Consider the following 14,630-nt stretch of genomic DNA (forward strand, 5'->3'; position numbering starts at 1 on the left):
AATATAAAAGCTAATTAACTACATCAAACTGCATAATTTTATTTGACCATTTTTCTTTTTTTTCCTTTTTCTTTAATCTGGTGTCACAGTGACACAGCAGGCAGTGATGCTGCCTCACACCTCCAATGACCATGGTCCAATCCTCATTTCTGGTGCTCGCTGTATGGATTTTGCACAATCTCCAATTAGCCTTGACAAATTCATAATAAGTATACTGTCATGAATTGGTCAGATCTGTTTTTAAATACACAATCATTGATGCATCAGCAAATAATCCCTACTTTTGACAAAGGGTCTCCAACTTGAGATATTAACTCTGTTTCTCTTCCCAAGGATGCTGCCGGACCTTCTGGGTGTTTACTATATATTTTTTGTTTTTATTTCAGATTTCCAACACACAATTTTTAATTTTTTTGCAAATAGGCTCATTCTGTGCATTGAGGAATTGCTTAACTGATACCAAACCTCCAAAGTAAGTTATTCACTGTATATCCACAAAAGCTTACCTGGCTTCAGAAGGGACTATTGAAGGTATCTGAGAGGAGGCGTAAAAAAGTAATTTAATCTCTGAGCAGATACTCCTGGGCAGGTAGGCACAGTTTCAGACATTGGGAGGTATTTCTTTCACTAGCAGGAAGAGTCGTCCTTATGTTTGGAAATCAGAGCACTGGCCACATTTCAGCAGTTCAAGCATTTATTGTATTTTGAAACGTATAAGATGTTGGAAATCTGAAGTGCAATGAGAAAATTCTGGAAATACTCAGAGACAAGTCTATTTCTGCAGAAAGAGAAAAGTGTGGTTATGATTTCAGGTTAGATATGCCACATCTAATTGGGAAAAGAGATAACTCATAGGCAAAATGGGACGAAGGGAATACCTTTAATTGGACAAGGCCTGGGTTGTCAACATAATTCCACTATATACACAACCATCTGGTTAATAGATTGAAGAGAGCAATGATTTTCCTCAGAACTGGTTGTATTCCTCCCATTGCATCTCCACCAACTTATAGAGTGAGCTAGGGACCCTATTTCTTCCTGGATAGTCAGTCTGTGGCCTCTTACCACTCTGAGCTCCGGGTGTACTGAAAATTCTGTCTGGGGCTTGCGTCACTGGAAGAGGAGACGTGCCGATGAGAGAGTGCAAAGGTTCAGCTGTCAACTGCTGGCCATGAAGCCAGCAAGTTTATGGGAGGATTGCCGTTGCTGACTGACACAGCCAGTCCACCCACCTTCTGACCTGAAACAGCACTAAATGTCTGAAGGTGGGTGTGCTTGCTGGTTGGATCTTACTGTCCACAGGGCAGCCACTCTATTTGCCTAGCTAATCATGGTCAGCATATGGTTCCATGGAGGAACAGTCTGATAATTTTCTGAGAGATGCACATGAATGTTCACCAAGTGTTTAACCAAGTTATGCCAACCATACGGTACTATAGTGTTTATGCTTTTGTTTTGATCAAAGGGAGTGGAGAAATGAAAAATTTCCCTAAGGGTAAAGCAGGGTCTAAGTGAGGCCCAGCCATGCAGTATTAAGATAGGCTACTGTAGGAGGCAGATTGTTACCTAGAAAAGTTAACACGCACACACCTCAGAGGGGTAACACTGAAAGTGCGTAGAGTCAATCTTTAATTAATATAGTTGGAGAATAGCATAGCTTTGTTGTAGAGTGCTAGAAAAGTACAGCACAGAAACAGGCCCTTCAGCCCATCTAGTCCATGCCAAGCCATGCAATCAGCATACTCCCATCAACCTGCACTGAGGCCTTAGCTCGCCATACCCCTACCATCCATGTACCTATCCAAACTTCTCTTAAACATTGAAATCAAGTTCGCATACACCACTTGCACTAGCACCTCATTCCACACACTCGTGATCCCCTCACGTTCCCCTTAAACTTTTTACCTTACACCCTTAACCTATGACCTCTAGTTGTAGTCCCACCCAACCTGGCAGTTAAGAAAAGCTATTAGGTATTTGGTCATAAGCTCTTCAGCAGGGCAAAGTTTGGAGAAGTTTGTTTTGGGTTGTTAAAGCAATAAGTGATCCATGCAAAACAGCATTGGGAGCAGTATCTACAGATGCCTTTAGTTGTGTTTTGAATAATGATTTGAGAAAAAAACAATATATGGATGTACATGGAAATGTGTTGAAGTGAATAATTCTACCAGAGAACAGTCACACATGTTACTTATTCTGCTGTGACGTATATACAGTGAATTCTGGTTAATCGGGACCAGACCATTTTGGCTCAATTAAACATCTCCTCCAATTAGCCAAAGTTTCATGGAAGTAGTTAAAAAGCTATGCAAAAGTACAAACTACCATTTAACTGAGTAACAAATTATATATTTAAACGAAATACAGAACAAATTAAAACACTATCAATAGGTGGTTGTCCACCGAATCTGACGATGATGGGAAACCTGTGCGGGAGAGTTTTTGAAACGGAAAAGCCATTGCACTGGGGCAGTCCTACTCTCTTGACCTCATAAGTCCAGGTCCAGTGGGTCAAGTAGCAGTCACAACTGGGGTCTTTCTTGGTTATGTTGGATGACCATGATATTTTCTGTGCCTTGTCATGCCCCTGGCTCTCCACGTTGTGTTGCAGAACTGCCTTCCTGGCTGTTGGATCTCACTGTAGATCTCATCTACCCAGTCCACCAGAGCTGATTTTGCGTGCTATCTCACTGACACATGAGACCTGCGAATACCCTCACCTGGTTTAGCCCACCCATCGAAGCGGTGTACTGGGGTGTGGTCGCTATCACAGGCAAACAGACACTTGGAGCCATGGGTGAGAGCTGAGTATCTGGTGGGACCAAAGATAACATTCAAGATGATTGTCAATGCCTTCAAGTTCTTCGTAGTTCCTAGATTGTTGAAATAGTGAAATCGTTTAATTTTCACTCCTGACCATTTCTGGCATTTCCAAACCTAAATGCTTGAAAGCACAGTGGGCAAAACAGTTCTAAATTGTCTAACTGTTTATTTCTCACCAACTAAATCACCACTTTTTGAACATAAATGCTATTTAAAAACTAAAATGTCTGGCAACAGTCTCCTACCCCAATTAAGCGGCGCATTGCCCCAAGTAATCAAAGGGAATCCTGGCTATTTTCTCAATTTAGTTTAGAGTTGTCCAAATAAGCGGCTGCCTTGATTAACCGATGGCCCCATTAACCGAAATCCACTGTATCTAATATGTGATTGTTTATGAGATAAAATAGGCTGCGTATTAATAGCTTATCTGAAGAGGTTTTCAAATACAATTGCACAAGCTTTGCATTGTCATGAACAGATGTACATATATGCAAACGCGAGGAATTCTGCAAATGCTGGAAATTCAAGCAACACATATCAAAGTTGCATCAAAGTTGGCCCGAAACGTCGACTGTACCTCTTCCGAGAGATGCTGCCTGGCCTGCTGCGTTCACCAACAACTTTGATGTGTGTTAAATGTACATATATGGTCAGGTCCACAAAATGTTTCTGGCACATATTTTTGTACAGCACATTATTTTAAATATTTCAAAGTGCTGCACATTTTAGGACTATAGATGCCTGTCACAATTTAGTTTAAACAGTTGTGATTTTATAAGATGTGACAGATAAAATGTCTGTTAATTCACACAGCTTGATTTAGAAGGCTCGCTGTCGCCTGTGATCGCTGCCAAAAAAGCCAGGCCTTCAGAAGTTGGCTCAGATGAGGTAAGGAAGTTGTTCCGCAAACTATTTAATCAGGAAGCAATCTGGAAATTTGTTTTTTTTTAGTGAGGGAGAGAGTTTCATTGCATTGAATTGTTTGTAGTGGATGCGTGCAGTATTGTGGAGCTCAAACCCTACCACATAACAATAAGACTGGTTGCACTGGACAGCAAATTTTTTTGAAAGTGTTGCTTCCTTAGAAATCAATTTTGTTTATGACAGGCCATTTGAAGCTGAACACATATATAATTTCAGACTACTTCTATCACGTAGGAATTTGGAGAAACAGTGGTTCAACTAAGCTAAAACATGTTTTGTTGACAACTTTCATTTGTACTCAGTGTCTGAGACTTCCTGCTGAAGTCCTCAACAATGATTAGCCAGCATTGATGGATTCCAGGTGCCCTGATATCATTTCTCCATGACTGCATTGTCCTGGTGAAACCTTTCACCATGCTTATCACTGACAGCGTCAAGATTTGTGTCAAGGGAGGAATTCTAAATGGGAATGCAGAAAATGAATCTTTAGTGACATGTTGCACTTCATGGATTTGTATGCTTGAAGTGTGTTGTGAACCAGCTGCACGTAATTTGGTGCTTTATAGTTGCTAGGAAAATGTTCAGCAACATCCTGGTAATCCTTCCATGCGATTTTTCTCCAGACTCACTAGAAGTTCTTCAAATTGCCTGGCAGTGATGACTTGTTTGTTTTGTGGACCAACACAAATGCCTCCTTTAATCTTGCATTAGTTATTCCGACTTGGATTATGAATTGAAACAACAATCATGGGCGATTTAAAAAAAAATGGCGTGTGAGAGGGAAATTTCATAGTGATTTTTATGATCAGCAGCCCAAAATCCATAAGATATACCCAACAGCATTCAGGAAGCAAAACTCTTTCTTGTCCTGTTATTTGTGAAATAACTGGATGTAAGTGTTAGAGAATTTGTGCCAGGTTCATGTAATACAGGAATGCTAATGAAGGTTGGACTGGGCCAGAAAAACTACCTTCCAAGAGCAAGTGGTGACTGAGATAAATAAAGGTGAAACCCAGTAGCTTAGCCTACTTAATGCTCATTTAGCCGCAATTGCATCAAAAAATATTTTATGTGTTCTAAAACACTTTGCACTACCATATACTTTTCAAAACCCATTTCTTTGTTGGACCACTCTTGGCATTTTTAGTGCTCGTTTTGCTACTATACCTTGCTTGCTGTTCTCATCCTTCTGTTCCGTTCACCTTGTCACGCGCAGCCCCTCACGATTCACATAGTTCTTCTCAGGCTGCTCGGGGTTCAGGTGGACTTGCTCTGGTTTTGTGGGTTCTGAGGTGGCCCTTGAGTCAGTGGGCTGGTGAGGCGGATAGTTTGCGAGGATGTGAGCTCCCGTAGCTCCCTGTGTGTTCCTGATGTATTGCCTCAAGCTTCTCAGCCGCATCCCAAATGCTCCATCTTAGCTTGCTCATCCAAACAAATGGATGAGCAATAACTTCCTCAAACTAAATGAAGATAAAACTGAAATACTTCTGGTTGGTCCCAAAGCCAAAAGAAATAAACTTGGAAACTTGGCTCGCCATGTAAAACCAGAACTAACGAGCCTGCATGTTATCCTTCATTCAAATTTGAATTTTAAATCCCATATAAAGAAAGTGACCAGAGCAGCATTTCTGCTCTTCAGAAATATTGCAAGAATACGTTTGTTTCTGTCACAGAATGATGCTAAAAAAATAATTCACGCCTTTATATTGAATAGACTAGATTACTGTGGTGCACTTTTTTCTGGCCTAGCAAAGTAATTTCTTGACAAACTTCAACTCATTCAGAATGGTACTGGCAGATTTTTAACCAAACCAGGATGAGGGAACATATCACTCCCGTACTTGCTACTCTGCATTGGCTTCCTGTATCTTTAGAATTGATTTTGAAATTCTCTTACTTATTTTTGGAGCTCTGAATGACCTGGGACCAGAGTAAATCACACAATCGTTTTCGTATCCTGCTTGAGCTCTCAGGTCGTCTTCCACCGGTCTGTTAAATTTAAACAATCTCTCTCAAAAGATAATTGGCAGTTCAGCTCTTTTGATCTACGCTCCTAAACTGTGGAATTCAATACCTAAAACTATAAGGGATGCAGACTCAGTTAATACTTTTAAACACCAGCTCAAAACCCATTTATTTAACCTTGCTTTTAACTAACATCTTATTGTCTTTTATTTTCATGTTTGTACTATTATTCCATTGTAAAGCACTTTGAGCTACAGTACATCATCTGCATGAAAAAGCTGTGTTATTAATTATTATCTTCATTTTGCGTAGTCATTGGCCAGAAATTCCCTAAAATCAGTGGAGATGTGGCATCATGAAAGCTTTGAGTATATCCTTGAATATTTTCTCTGTCACCTGGTAATCTCCTCTTACAACAGAGCTCAGAATAGAGTGTTTTCAGGAGTCAGACAAAGTCAATAAAATAGTCTGCCCTTGTAGGTAGCTGTGAGTGACTGGAGCGTCAGTGCTGGGGATGTTGGCCTTGGAGAGAACACAAACACTGGTTCACTTAGACTTCTAGTGAATTTGTAAGATCTTGTAAACGCAGTGTTGGTATTTTTCTGTTGCCTTGCGATGCTTGCTGTAGGTTCTCCAGATCTGGGAGAAGCATGGGGGAGCAATGTGAACTATGACCTTCATAATTTAAGTCCAGGGTTTGATCTGCAAATACTCTTCTTGAGTTGACCAAATGCTGCTAGCTTGGTGAAGGTGGTCATGAAATTCATTATTGATATTTCTTTTCACCAAGAGGTGAATCCCAAAATATGGGAAGCCTGTGTGCATTTTTCAGGGTTCCACCATAAACTGTTATTGTTGGAGGTCACTCTGGTGCTGCTGGGGATTTGCTCTTGTGGATTTCAAATATCAGAGCCATCCTCTCACGTGATTTAGTGAACAATTTCAAGACAGCCCACAAACTGTGTACACAATTTGGAGGCTGGGAGTTGGCAGGTGCCTGTGAGGTATTATCTAATGCAGGCTGCTTCTGTGGGGTTCTTGAAGGTTTCAGCATTAATGCTCTTGCTCCTGTTGATGCCGATGTTGTGTGGCCAAGTAATGGTGATAATACAGCATATTAGGCAGAAGTGTATCCAGCAGCCTTCAGTGACTACCATGACCATGGCAGGTTAATGTGAACATCCTTGTGGTCCCTTGCTTTCACAATTATAAACAAAAGTGTGCCAGCAATTGGACAATATGTTGCCTTTTTCTTCATTCATTCAAAGGCTGCGGGCTTTGCAGGCTGAGCCAATGTTTAATTGCCTATGCCTTGCTGGCGTTGAGGAGATCTTCTTAAATCACTACATTCTTTGAGGTGTAAGTACTGTATATCTGCAACACTATTGGGGAGCGAGTTCCAGAATTTTGACCCAATAACAATGAAGGAACAATGATATATTTCCAAGTCAGAAGGCTGTCAGGTTTTGGGGGAAGCTTCCAGTAGTGATGTCCACAGGCTTCTCCAGCCCTTGTCCTTCTAGTCATGAGTTTGGAAGGCCATGATATCGTGTGTCTGACTTGGCCAACACATAGTGTTCACTATGGCAAAGCTGTATTCTCAGCATTTTGCGATGAGAAGGACCTTACTGGAGTTGGTTTCCTATGCTTCTTCCTCATTGATCTTCCTTGCTTTGGGAGCTATTCCCCTCCCCAACAAAGCAGTCATGTCATTCAGGAAAATCAATGCTGTTTACAATGTGGATCTGGATTTTTCCAGATTGGTCTAGAGAAGGGGTCCATGGACTCTTTGCTTAGAGCTATTGGTCCATGATATAATAAAGGTTGGAAAACCCTGGTCTAGATGTTCTCAATAATCTGATCTAAAGCTTGCATAGTCTGGGCACGTACACTGAAGACACTAGCTTGTTGGTTCCCTGATTGAATGAAACACAGGGAGAGCTGCTGGGACACTGGAATATCTCATTCTTGATGGTGATGCTGATTCCTTAGTGTTCCTTTAACAGTTTGCCCCCTCCAGAAGGTGTACCCACCACCTTGTTCTTTGAGCTGGTCATCACTTGTTGTCATGTTTCACTCGTTGGTGGAACATTAACGTCAAGGTGCCGTGAGGCCTTGAGCTACAATGTAAGGGTGAGAATCGGGTCTGTTACAATGGGATTGTCTGTCGGCGTCTGAAGCTTTAATGCCGAGTAGAAGTTGCCCCTGTGTGACATCTTTAAAAGAGGGTAGTCATTGCTACATGGGGTTCATTCCACTGAAACAGGGCCCCAATGTGTTTAGAAACAAGGCCTCACTGCAGGAATCTTAATGTTCATCCATAAAGTGGATGCATACACATATGCCAACGAGCACAGGTGCAGGCCTGTATCCATGAGTACGTATACGCATTCCATTTAACTGGTGTTCAAAGGCCACTGGGTCATGCAGTGGGGGCAACCACGGAACACAAAAAATTACATTTGTGTGGACTAGTAGGTTACCTGCCCACTGTAAGTTGTTGTAGTGTGTAAGTGAGTGGTGGAATCTGGGAAGAGTTGTTGAGAATGTGGGGAGCATGTCGGATTATTGTAAATGGTTGCTTGATGGTCAGCATGGATCCAGTGGGCCGAAGGGTCTTTCTTGCTACTTTACCTCTCTGTGACTCTGTGATACAAGATTTATTCAAATGAGCATTTGAGCTGTTATCACTTGCTTGGTTTGGGCAGAGTTGTTTCATCATTTGTACTATTAGGGTCAGAAACTTATCGATCCTTGTGACTTACACACGAACGTCTTCATTTCAGGATTGGGAGTACCTCCTGGCAAGTGACTATCATCGTAATTTTGAGTCTCACCTTTTGGCTGGAGCTCTGCATCTAGAACCCCTGATGGTGTTGCATCCTAAGGAAGAGATATTTCCCAATCTTGGTCTAGATTCAACGACTCTTCTTTTTGGCCACATTCCTGCCATTCTGTTTGTGCTGCACCTGATCTACGAGGAGCTGAAGCTGGATAATCTGATGCGGGAGGGAGCACGTTCACTTGTTGTGCTCCTGCACCAGCTGGCAAGGTAACAAACTATCCCCTTAAAAAAAGGCACCTGTTTACCCTTTGCATTGTCTGTACTTTGACACTGGTGCAGGAAGAGACTGCCCTCAAACTCACAGGGGACCTCATTTGTATCAAAGTGAGCTGCAGGTGCATAACAGCAGAGAGTGCCCATTTAGCCCCTCGTTCCTCGGCAGCCGTACATTACAATATAAGGCTGATCCAACACCTGCCCCACCAATGCTGCTGAATTTGCTGAGTTCCTCCAGCAGATTGCTTGTTCCATATTCCAGCACCTGCAGTCTCTTGTCACTCCATAATACCTCAGTAACTTTACTGCACTGAGCACATATCCTTTGAGTCCTTAAATGTCCATCAGTCTCTGTTTGGAATGAAGTCAATGATTAAATCTCCGTGTCTCGAGTAGAAGTGTTGAAGGATGCACTGCCTCCTGGGTGAAGAATTTTTCTCCAGTCTGTGGTGAATAACTAATCTTTAGAGTCAGAAGTCATGGAAAATACAGCCCACCTAATCCGTGCAACAACATTTATGAGACCTTATTCTTTGTCAATTTTTGTTGTTGTAAACCCAGGCAGGGGATACATCAACTGTGCATATACGCTGTCAAGCCCTGTAAGAACTTTGTACATTAATGTTTGTCTTAAGTTTATCATCTGAGCTCATTCTTGACACCAGATGAATCAAAACTCCACATTTGTCCTGCACGGGATGGGCTTTTCATGTTGGAGTATTATGTAATAACGGTTACAAAATTTAAAATCGTGGAAGGCTAATTTGATCCATCTTTGTTCAATCACCGGAAATATCCTAAAGTTCTACATTGCAGCAATCGGTTATCTTTGGATAAAAGCCTTCCTGCAACTTTTTGTAAAATTAGCAATCACTAGTTAGAATCTCTGACCCTTAACACACTCAGTTACTTTAAAAAGCCTCTCTGATCTGCTGTTTCTGTAGTGTTGGTGAGTGCAGTGAGGAAACGGGCCCTTCTGCCCAGTTCATCCATGTCATTCAAGATGCCCACCAAACTCGTCCCTTTTGCCTGTGTTTGACCCATATCTCTCTCAACCCCTTGTATCCATGCACTTATCTGAATGTCTTTTAGAAGTTATTATGCCAGCCTCAACCGCTTTCTTTGCCAGCTCCTTCCATATACACAAGATCCTCTGAGTGAATCATTTGCCCCTCAGGCCCTTTTCCTAATCTTTCACCTCTCGATGACTTAGTCATGGAACGGGGAAGTCTTCTACAAAACATGGCCAATCCACAGATAGAGTTAATTTACAGTTCTGGTTACAACAGCTTTTCATTGCTTGTGTAACCTCTTCTCATTCCCTCTTTTGGCAATCACTTGGGTGTCATTGCACTTCCTGCGCTCATCAGTTTCCTTAGCTCCCAGACTGACAGGTCTTTGTTCAGCTCTGAACCTCCTGTGTGCATTCTTCTCTCTTTTTGCTCAGACCCTGACTTCTTAACACATTTTAGTGTCTCCTGAACTTGCTTAACAGGATGTCATTGCCCCTTAAGAGTTTGCCGGATTGGTGGGTCAGACTTTACATACTGGCCAGACCAGCTAAAGACAGCAGATTTCCTTCACTGGAGGACAATAATAAACCTGCTGAGTTTTTATGACGATATAGCGGTGCTATATTTGCCATTACTGAGAATAGTTTGTATTCTAAATTTCCAGATTTCATTTAATTATTCATATTTAAATTTCCCAACTGCCATTCATATTCACGCTTGTTGGATCAATGATCCAGAATTCTGGCATGGAGTCTAGTTTTCTCCTGTGACACACTTCAATGTGTTGCTACTGTAAGGTGTGAACCAAATACACCTTGTTATGACTGTTCCAGCCTTAAATTCCTAACTTCCTCAAGCCTTTCCCAAACCTTCATAATTCTCTAAGACCACTGAATAGCCTTTTACTCTGAATACTGTTTAAAAACCTTTTAGCAATAAAGTTTCTGAAGTGTTTTCTATGTTATTATGCAGAGTAGTTGTTTGCACAACACACCAAAAATGGATGACTTGGTAGTTCAAATATGATTAAATTCAGGTAGATGAAACAGAGGTGGTTTAATGTTCCATCAGAGTGATGTGTTCCTTCAACTGTGCAGAATTCCCTCCAGCCTGCGATGAGACTGTAAAGTTATTTTTTTAAGCTTGGGTTAAAGCTCTAACCATATGAGCTTAATGGACCAGTGCAGTCAACATAACCAAGCCTTCCCAGAACTTGGAATATTTTTGGGTCTCCTTTGTATCATTATTACTAGGTCCAAAATATGTGCCATAAATAAAGGCAAAAGATACTGGAAACACTCAGCAGGCCAGACAGCATCTGTGTGAAAAGAAAAAGAGACACTTTGACATGAAACATTGACTCTGTTTCTCCCTTTTATGGATGCTGACTGACCTTCTGAGTGTTTCCAGACTTTTTTGTGTTTGTTTCAGCTTTTCAGCATTTGAACTTCTTTGACTTTTAATTCCTGTAAGTGTTGGCAATGTAATTGGTCAATATTTTATCCAGCTGTTGTGTGTTGATATGTACATTTCCTCAGCCAAAGTAAATGTTAATTGTTTACAAGAAAGGATGTGACAGTTTGTGAATTAAGTGACCTTATATGTTCAATATTTCTTTGCCTCTTCACATTGACCAATACTAGGTTTCAGAATAAATGCTGTAGATTCTTCCCTTACTGCCCACGCCCATGCCTCAAAAGGAATATACATTGGTGAAGTCCCCCATTTGGTCAGTCATAGTTTGGCCCATTGAAATAAATTATTAGTTGTATCAATACAATTTTTACACTTCAGCTTTTTATTTCTCTCACTCATCATCATCATTACGTACCATGTCGTATGACGTGGGTGATCATGGTCTTCCATTTGTCTTTAATCTGAGAATTTCTAATAACCTCTTCAGAGCTTCTGCCTGTCCATCCCTTGATGTAGCTTACGAATATCAAACACTGTCACCCGCAACTTTTTCTTCCATCATTTTTTCCCGTCACTGCAAGATGTTCGAGCTTTTCTTTCCTCGGTACGTTTTCCAGAAATTCCAGCTGCTGTTTCCTGATTGATGTCAGCTCTCTTCTTATTCCGGCTTTACACAACACTTCCTCATTTGTTACTGTGCCTTTCCACAATATTTTCATCATTCTTCCCAAAAAAAACCATGTTTCTGCAGCTTTGAGTCTTCCCTCATTTTGCTTTGATATTGTCCTATTTCTGACATAATATGACTTAAAATAAAAGCCTTAACATTAGTCTGGATGCAATCTGGTTGGCTAAATTGAGATATTTTTCTAAGTAGTGCTACAGAGGACCATAACTAACTAACTTCAGGTTTGTACTAAATTGTGAAATACCCTTGCTCCTCCAAGCATACCTTTAATTATCATTATGAACATCAGTGCAAAATCTGTCCAAGAATAAGGATATGATATCTTGATCTTTTCCCCCCCAAAATCTATTAAATATTATAAAGCCATTTGGACCTTAGAAGTAAAAACTTAGTAAACAGAGAAAGCTTTAAGCTGTGACAGCTGTTTAAAATCTTTGAACCACTGCATTAAAGTAACACTGTCCTCCTTACAGAAGAGATGCCACATTCTTTAAAAGCCATTGAGAGTATACTTAAATGTTGGCTGATTTCCTCCATCAGAGATTTGAAACTGAATGCCTACATGGATTTTTACTGGCGAGATTACCCTTTACTGGTGAAAAACCTGAAGCAAAGTTGCAAAATTGATCAAGGTAATAGTGATTTCACATTCAGCAATTATATACATTTGTTATCTGTCCTGGCATTGCATTGATTGTATAACTCTGGATATGTGGGGACCAGGGAGGATGAACTGATCTTAAAGGTTTCAGATATCTGCTGAAAAGCAGACACTCCTGTGGAATTTTCAGTTGTGTAGTTGTATGAAAGTCCTGGACTCACTGAGAGACATGCAGGATTGCTGAGGTCTGCACTAGTTCATGAGTAATTCCTGACAGAGAGTTGGACTTTGCATCAGAGTCCAGCAGCAGAATGCACACCTCTGCCCATTTCCCAGTGCGTGTCATGGGGGAATTTCCTTGCTATCTGACCTGCCATAGGAACCGTAAGCCCATTCATTCAAAGCTCATTGACAATTTTTATTTAATCTGTTCAAATATGTTCATTTTTTGCAAGTAATTATATTTCATATTTTCATTTTATTCTGCAATGCATTAACACTTAATCATTAAAAATAAAACAATTTTTGTAGTTTTTTTCAGGATCATTCTGTTGGTAGACAATTATTCCTCACCCTTAATTGGCCGTGGGAAGGTGGTGTGCATCAGCAAATTGGGTTGGGTCTATGGTGCCATGTAAGCCAGATCAGTTGAAGGTGGGCTGCTTCCTCAGCTGAAGGACATTGGAGAACGATATGGTGTTTTACGGCAACCTAGCAGATTTCTAGATTTCTTTCCATTACTGAAACCAGTTGATATTTGTCTCACACCTGTTTATTCACTGAATTTAAATTCCACAGCTGCTGCAAATCTCCAGCCTCTGGATTGTTCTTAAATATCAGAGGCATTTCCAGATCTTCAAGGTCTTTGACTGCTGGTTCAGACGAGGAGCTTGGCTTAATTGGCTCACAAAGAATTTTACTGAGCCCTTTTCTGCTTTAGATTTTGCTGACCAGTTCAGATCTGGATTTTCTGCTGAGGCATTTAGTTGTGAAAACTGGTGTAGCGGGTTGATAACCATGTGCGTGACTGCCAAGCACTTAAGTGGAAATATCAGGCATTGTATTGAAACGTGGAGGTTTTTCCAATTAAATATGGGATAAATATATTTACTGCCTGTTAGTGGATATCACACTGTCACCTTGCTGCTATTATTTTGGCCATTCATTGAAGTTCTGTTTCATCTTGCTCTCAATGTTGCAGTTCAATACTTTTTATCAAGGAGAAAAAAATATTGTGCAGTTCACGTTTACAGCAGGGATCCCCAATCTTTTTTCATTCCATGGACAAATACTATTAAGTAAGGGTCCGTTAACCCTAGGTTGCAAACCCTGTTCGACGGTGATGTTGATGAAGTGGTTCAATGATTGCAGTACCACAGTGGATGGTGCTACTTGCCCAGCTCCAGTGATCCAGGCTTACTCCTCAGGGTTTGCCTATGTGGAGTTTGCAAATCCTGTTCTCGGCTGCTTGGGTTTTCCCCAGGCACTATGCTTTCTTTTGGTAGATTGGTGACAGTAAATTACCCCTAGTATATAGGGGTAAAATCAGATTGGAGTTGTTGGGCATGCGAGAGAGAACAAGTGGCAGGGAAGCAAATGGGAGGATGGGATTGCTAGGATTTCTCTGAAGATAGGCATAGATTCAGTGGGCCAAATTTCCTTCTTGTACTTAAAGGTATAATATATGAGAATATGATGTACTTGGACATTAATGGAAGTTCAGAGATTGAAGTTGCAAGTAGTCCTACAGGGAGACCTGAAGGAAATGAGCTAGAAATGCTGAACTAATTTGTGTGCAGAGTGCCTCGGTGGATACTGGGAAGAATTGCTTGCGCAAAGTAGGAGGTAGAGAAAGTACTCCGAGCCAGAGTGAAGGCAGATTTTGCTTCTAAAGCTTGAATTGTTCAAAGGTTTCAGGCTCTTGGTTAGCCCCCTACCCTCTGATTTCTGCTGTTTGAGAGTCCTTTCAGATTCATTTATTTATTTATCATGTGTTCATCAAAACATACAGTGGAATGTGTCATTTGCATTAATGACCAACACAGCGTAGGAGTTGCTGGCAAATGTCGCCACTCATTCTAGTGCTGACATGGCACGCCCACACTGTTCAGCAGATCAGCACAAGAAGCAAAAATAGCA

At 41.0% G+C, this 14,630-nt stretch overlaps 1 protein-coding gene across 3 annotated transcripts in view; it reads left to right on the forward strand.

Annotated features, from left to right (window-relative positions):
* Nucleotides 1–14,630, forward strand: part of anapc1 (anaphase promoting complex subunit 1) — a 243,904-nt gene that overhangs the window by 80,971 nt on the left and 148,303 nt on the right. For 2 of the 3 annotated variants that reach the window (XM_063040702.1, XM_063040704.1), the window contains 3 exons: nt 3,637–3,711; nt 8,499–8,764; nt 12,431–12,522. In XM_063040702.1, coding sequence (XP_062896772.1) covers nt 3,637–3,711; nt 8,499–8,764; nt 12,431–12,522 — 433 coding nt within the window. The remainder of the gene's footprint in view (nt 1–3,636; nt 3,712–8,498; nt 8,765–12,430; nt 12,523–14,630) is intronic. The other variant, XM_063040703.1, reaches the window with a different exon arrangement.

This window comes from Mobula hypostoma, chromosome 2, assembly GCF_963921235.1.
Source record: "Mobula hypostoma chromosome 2, sMobHyp1.1, whole genome shotgun sequence".
In the NCBI taxonomy this organism is placed as follows: Eukaryota; Metazoa; Chordata; class Chondrichthyes; order Myliobatiformes; family Myliobatidae; genus Mobula; species Mobula hypostoma.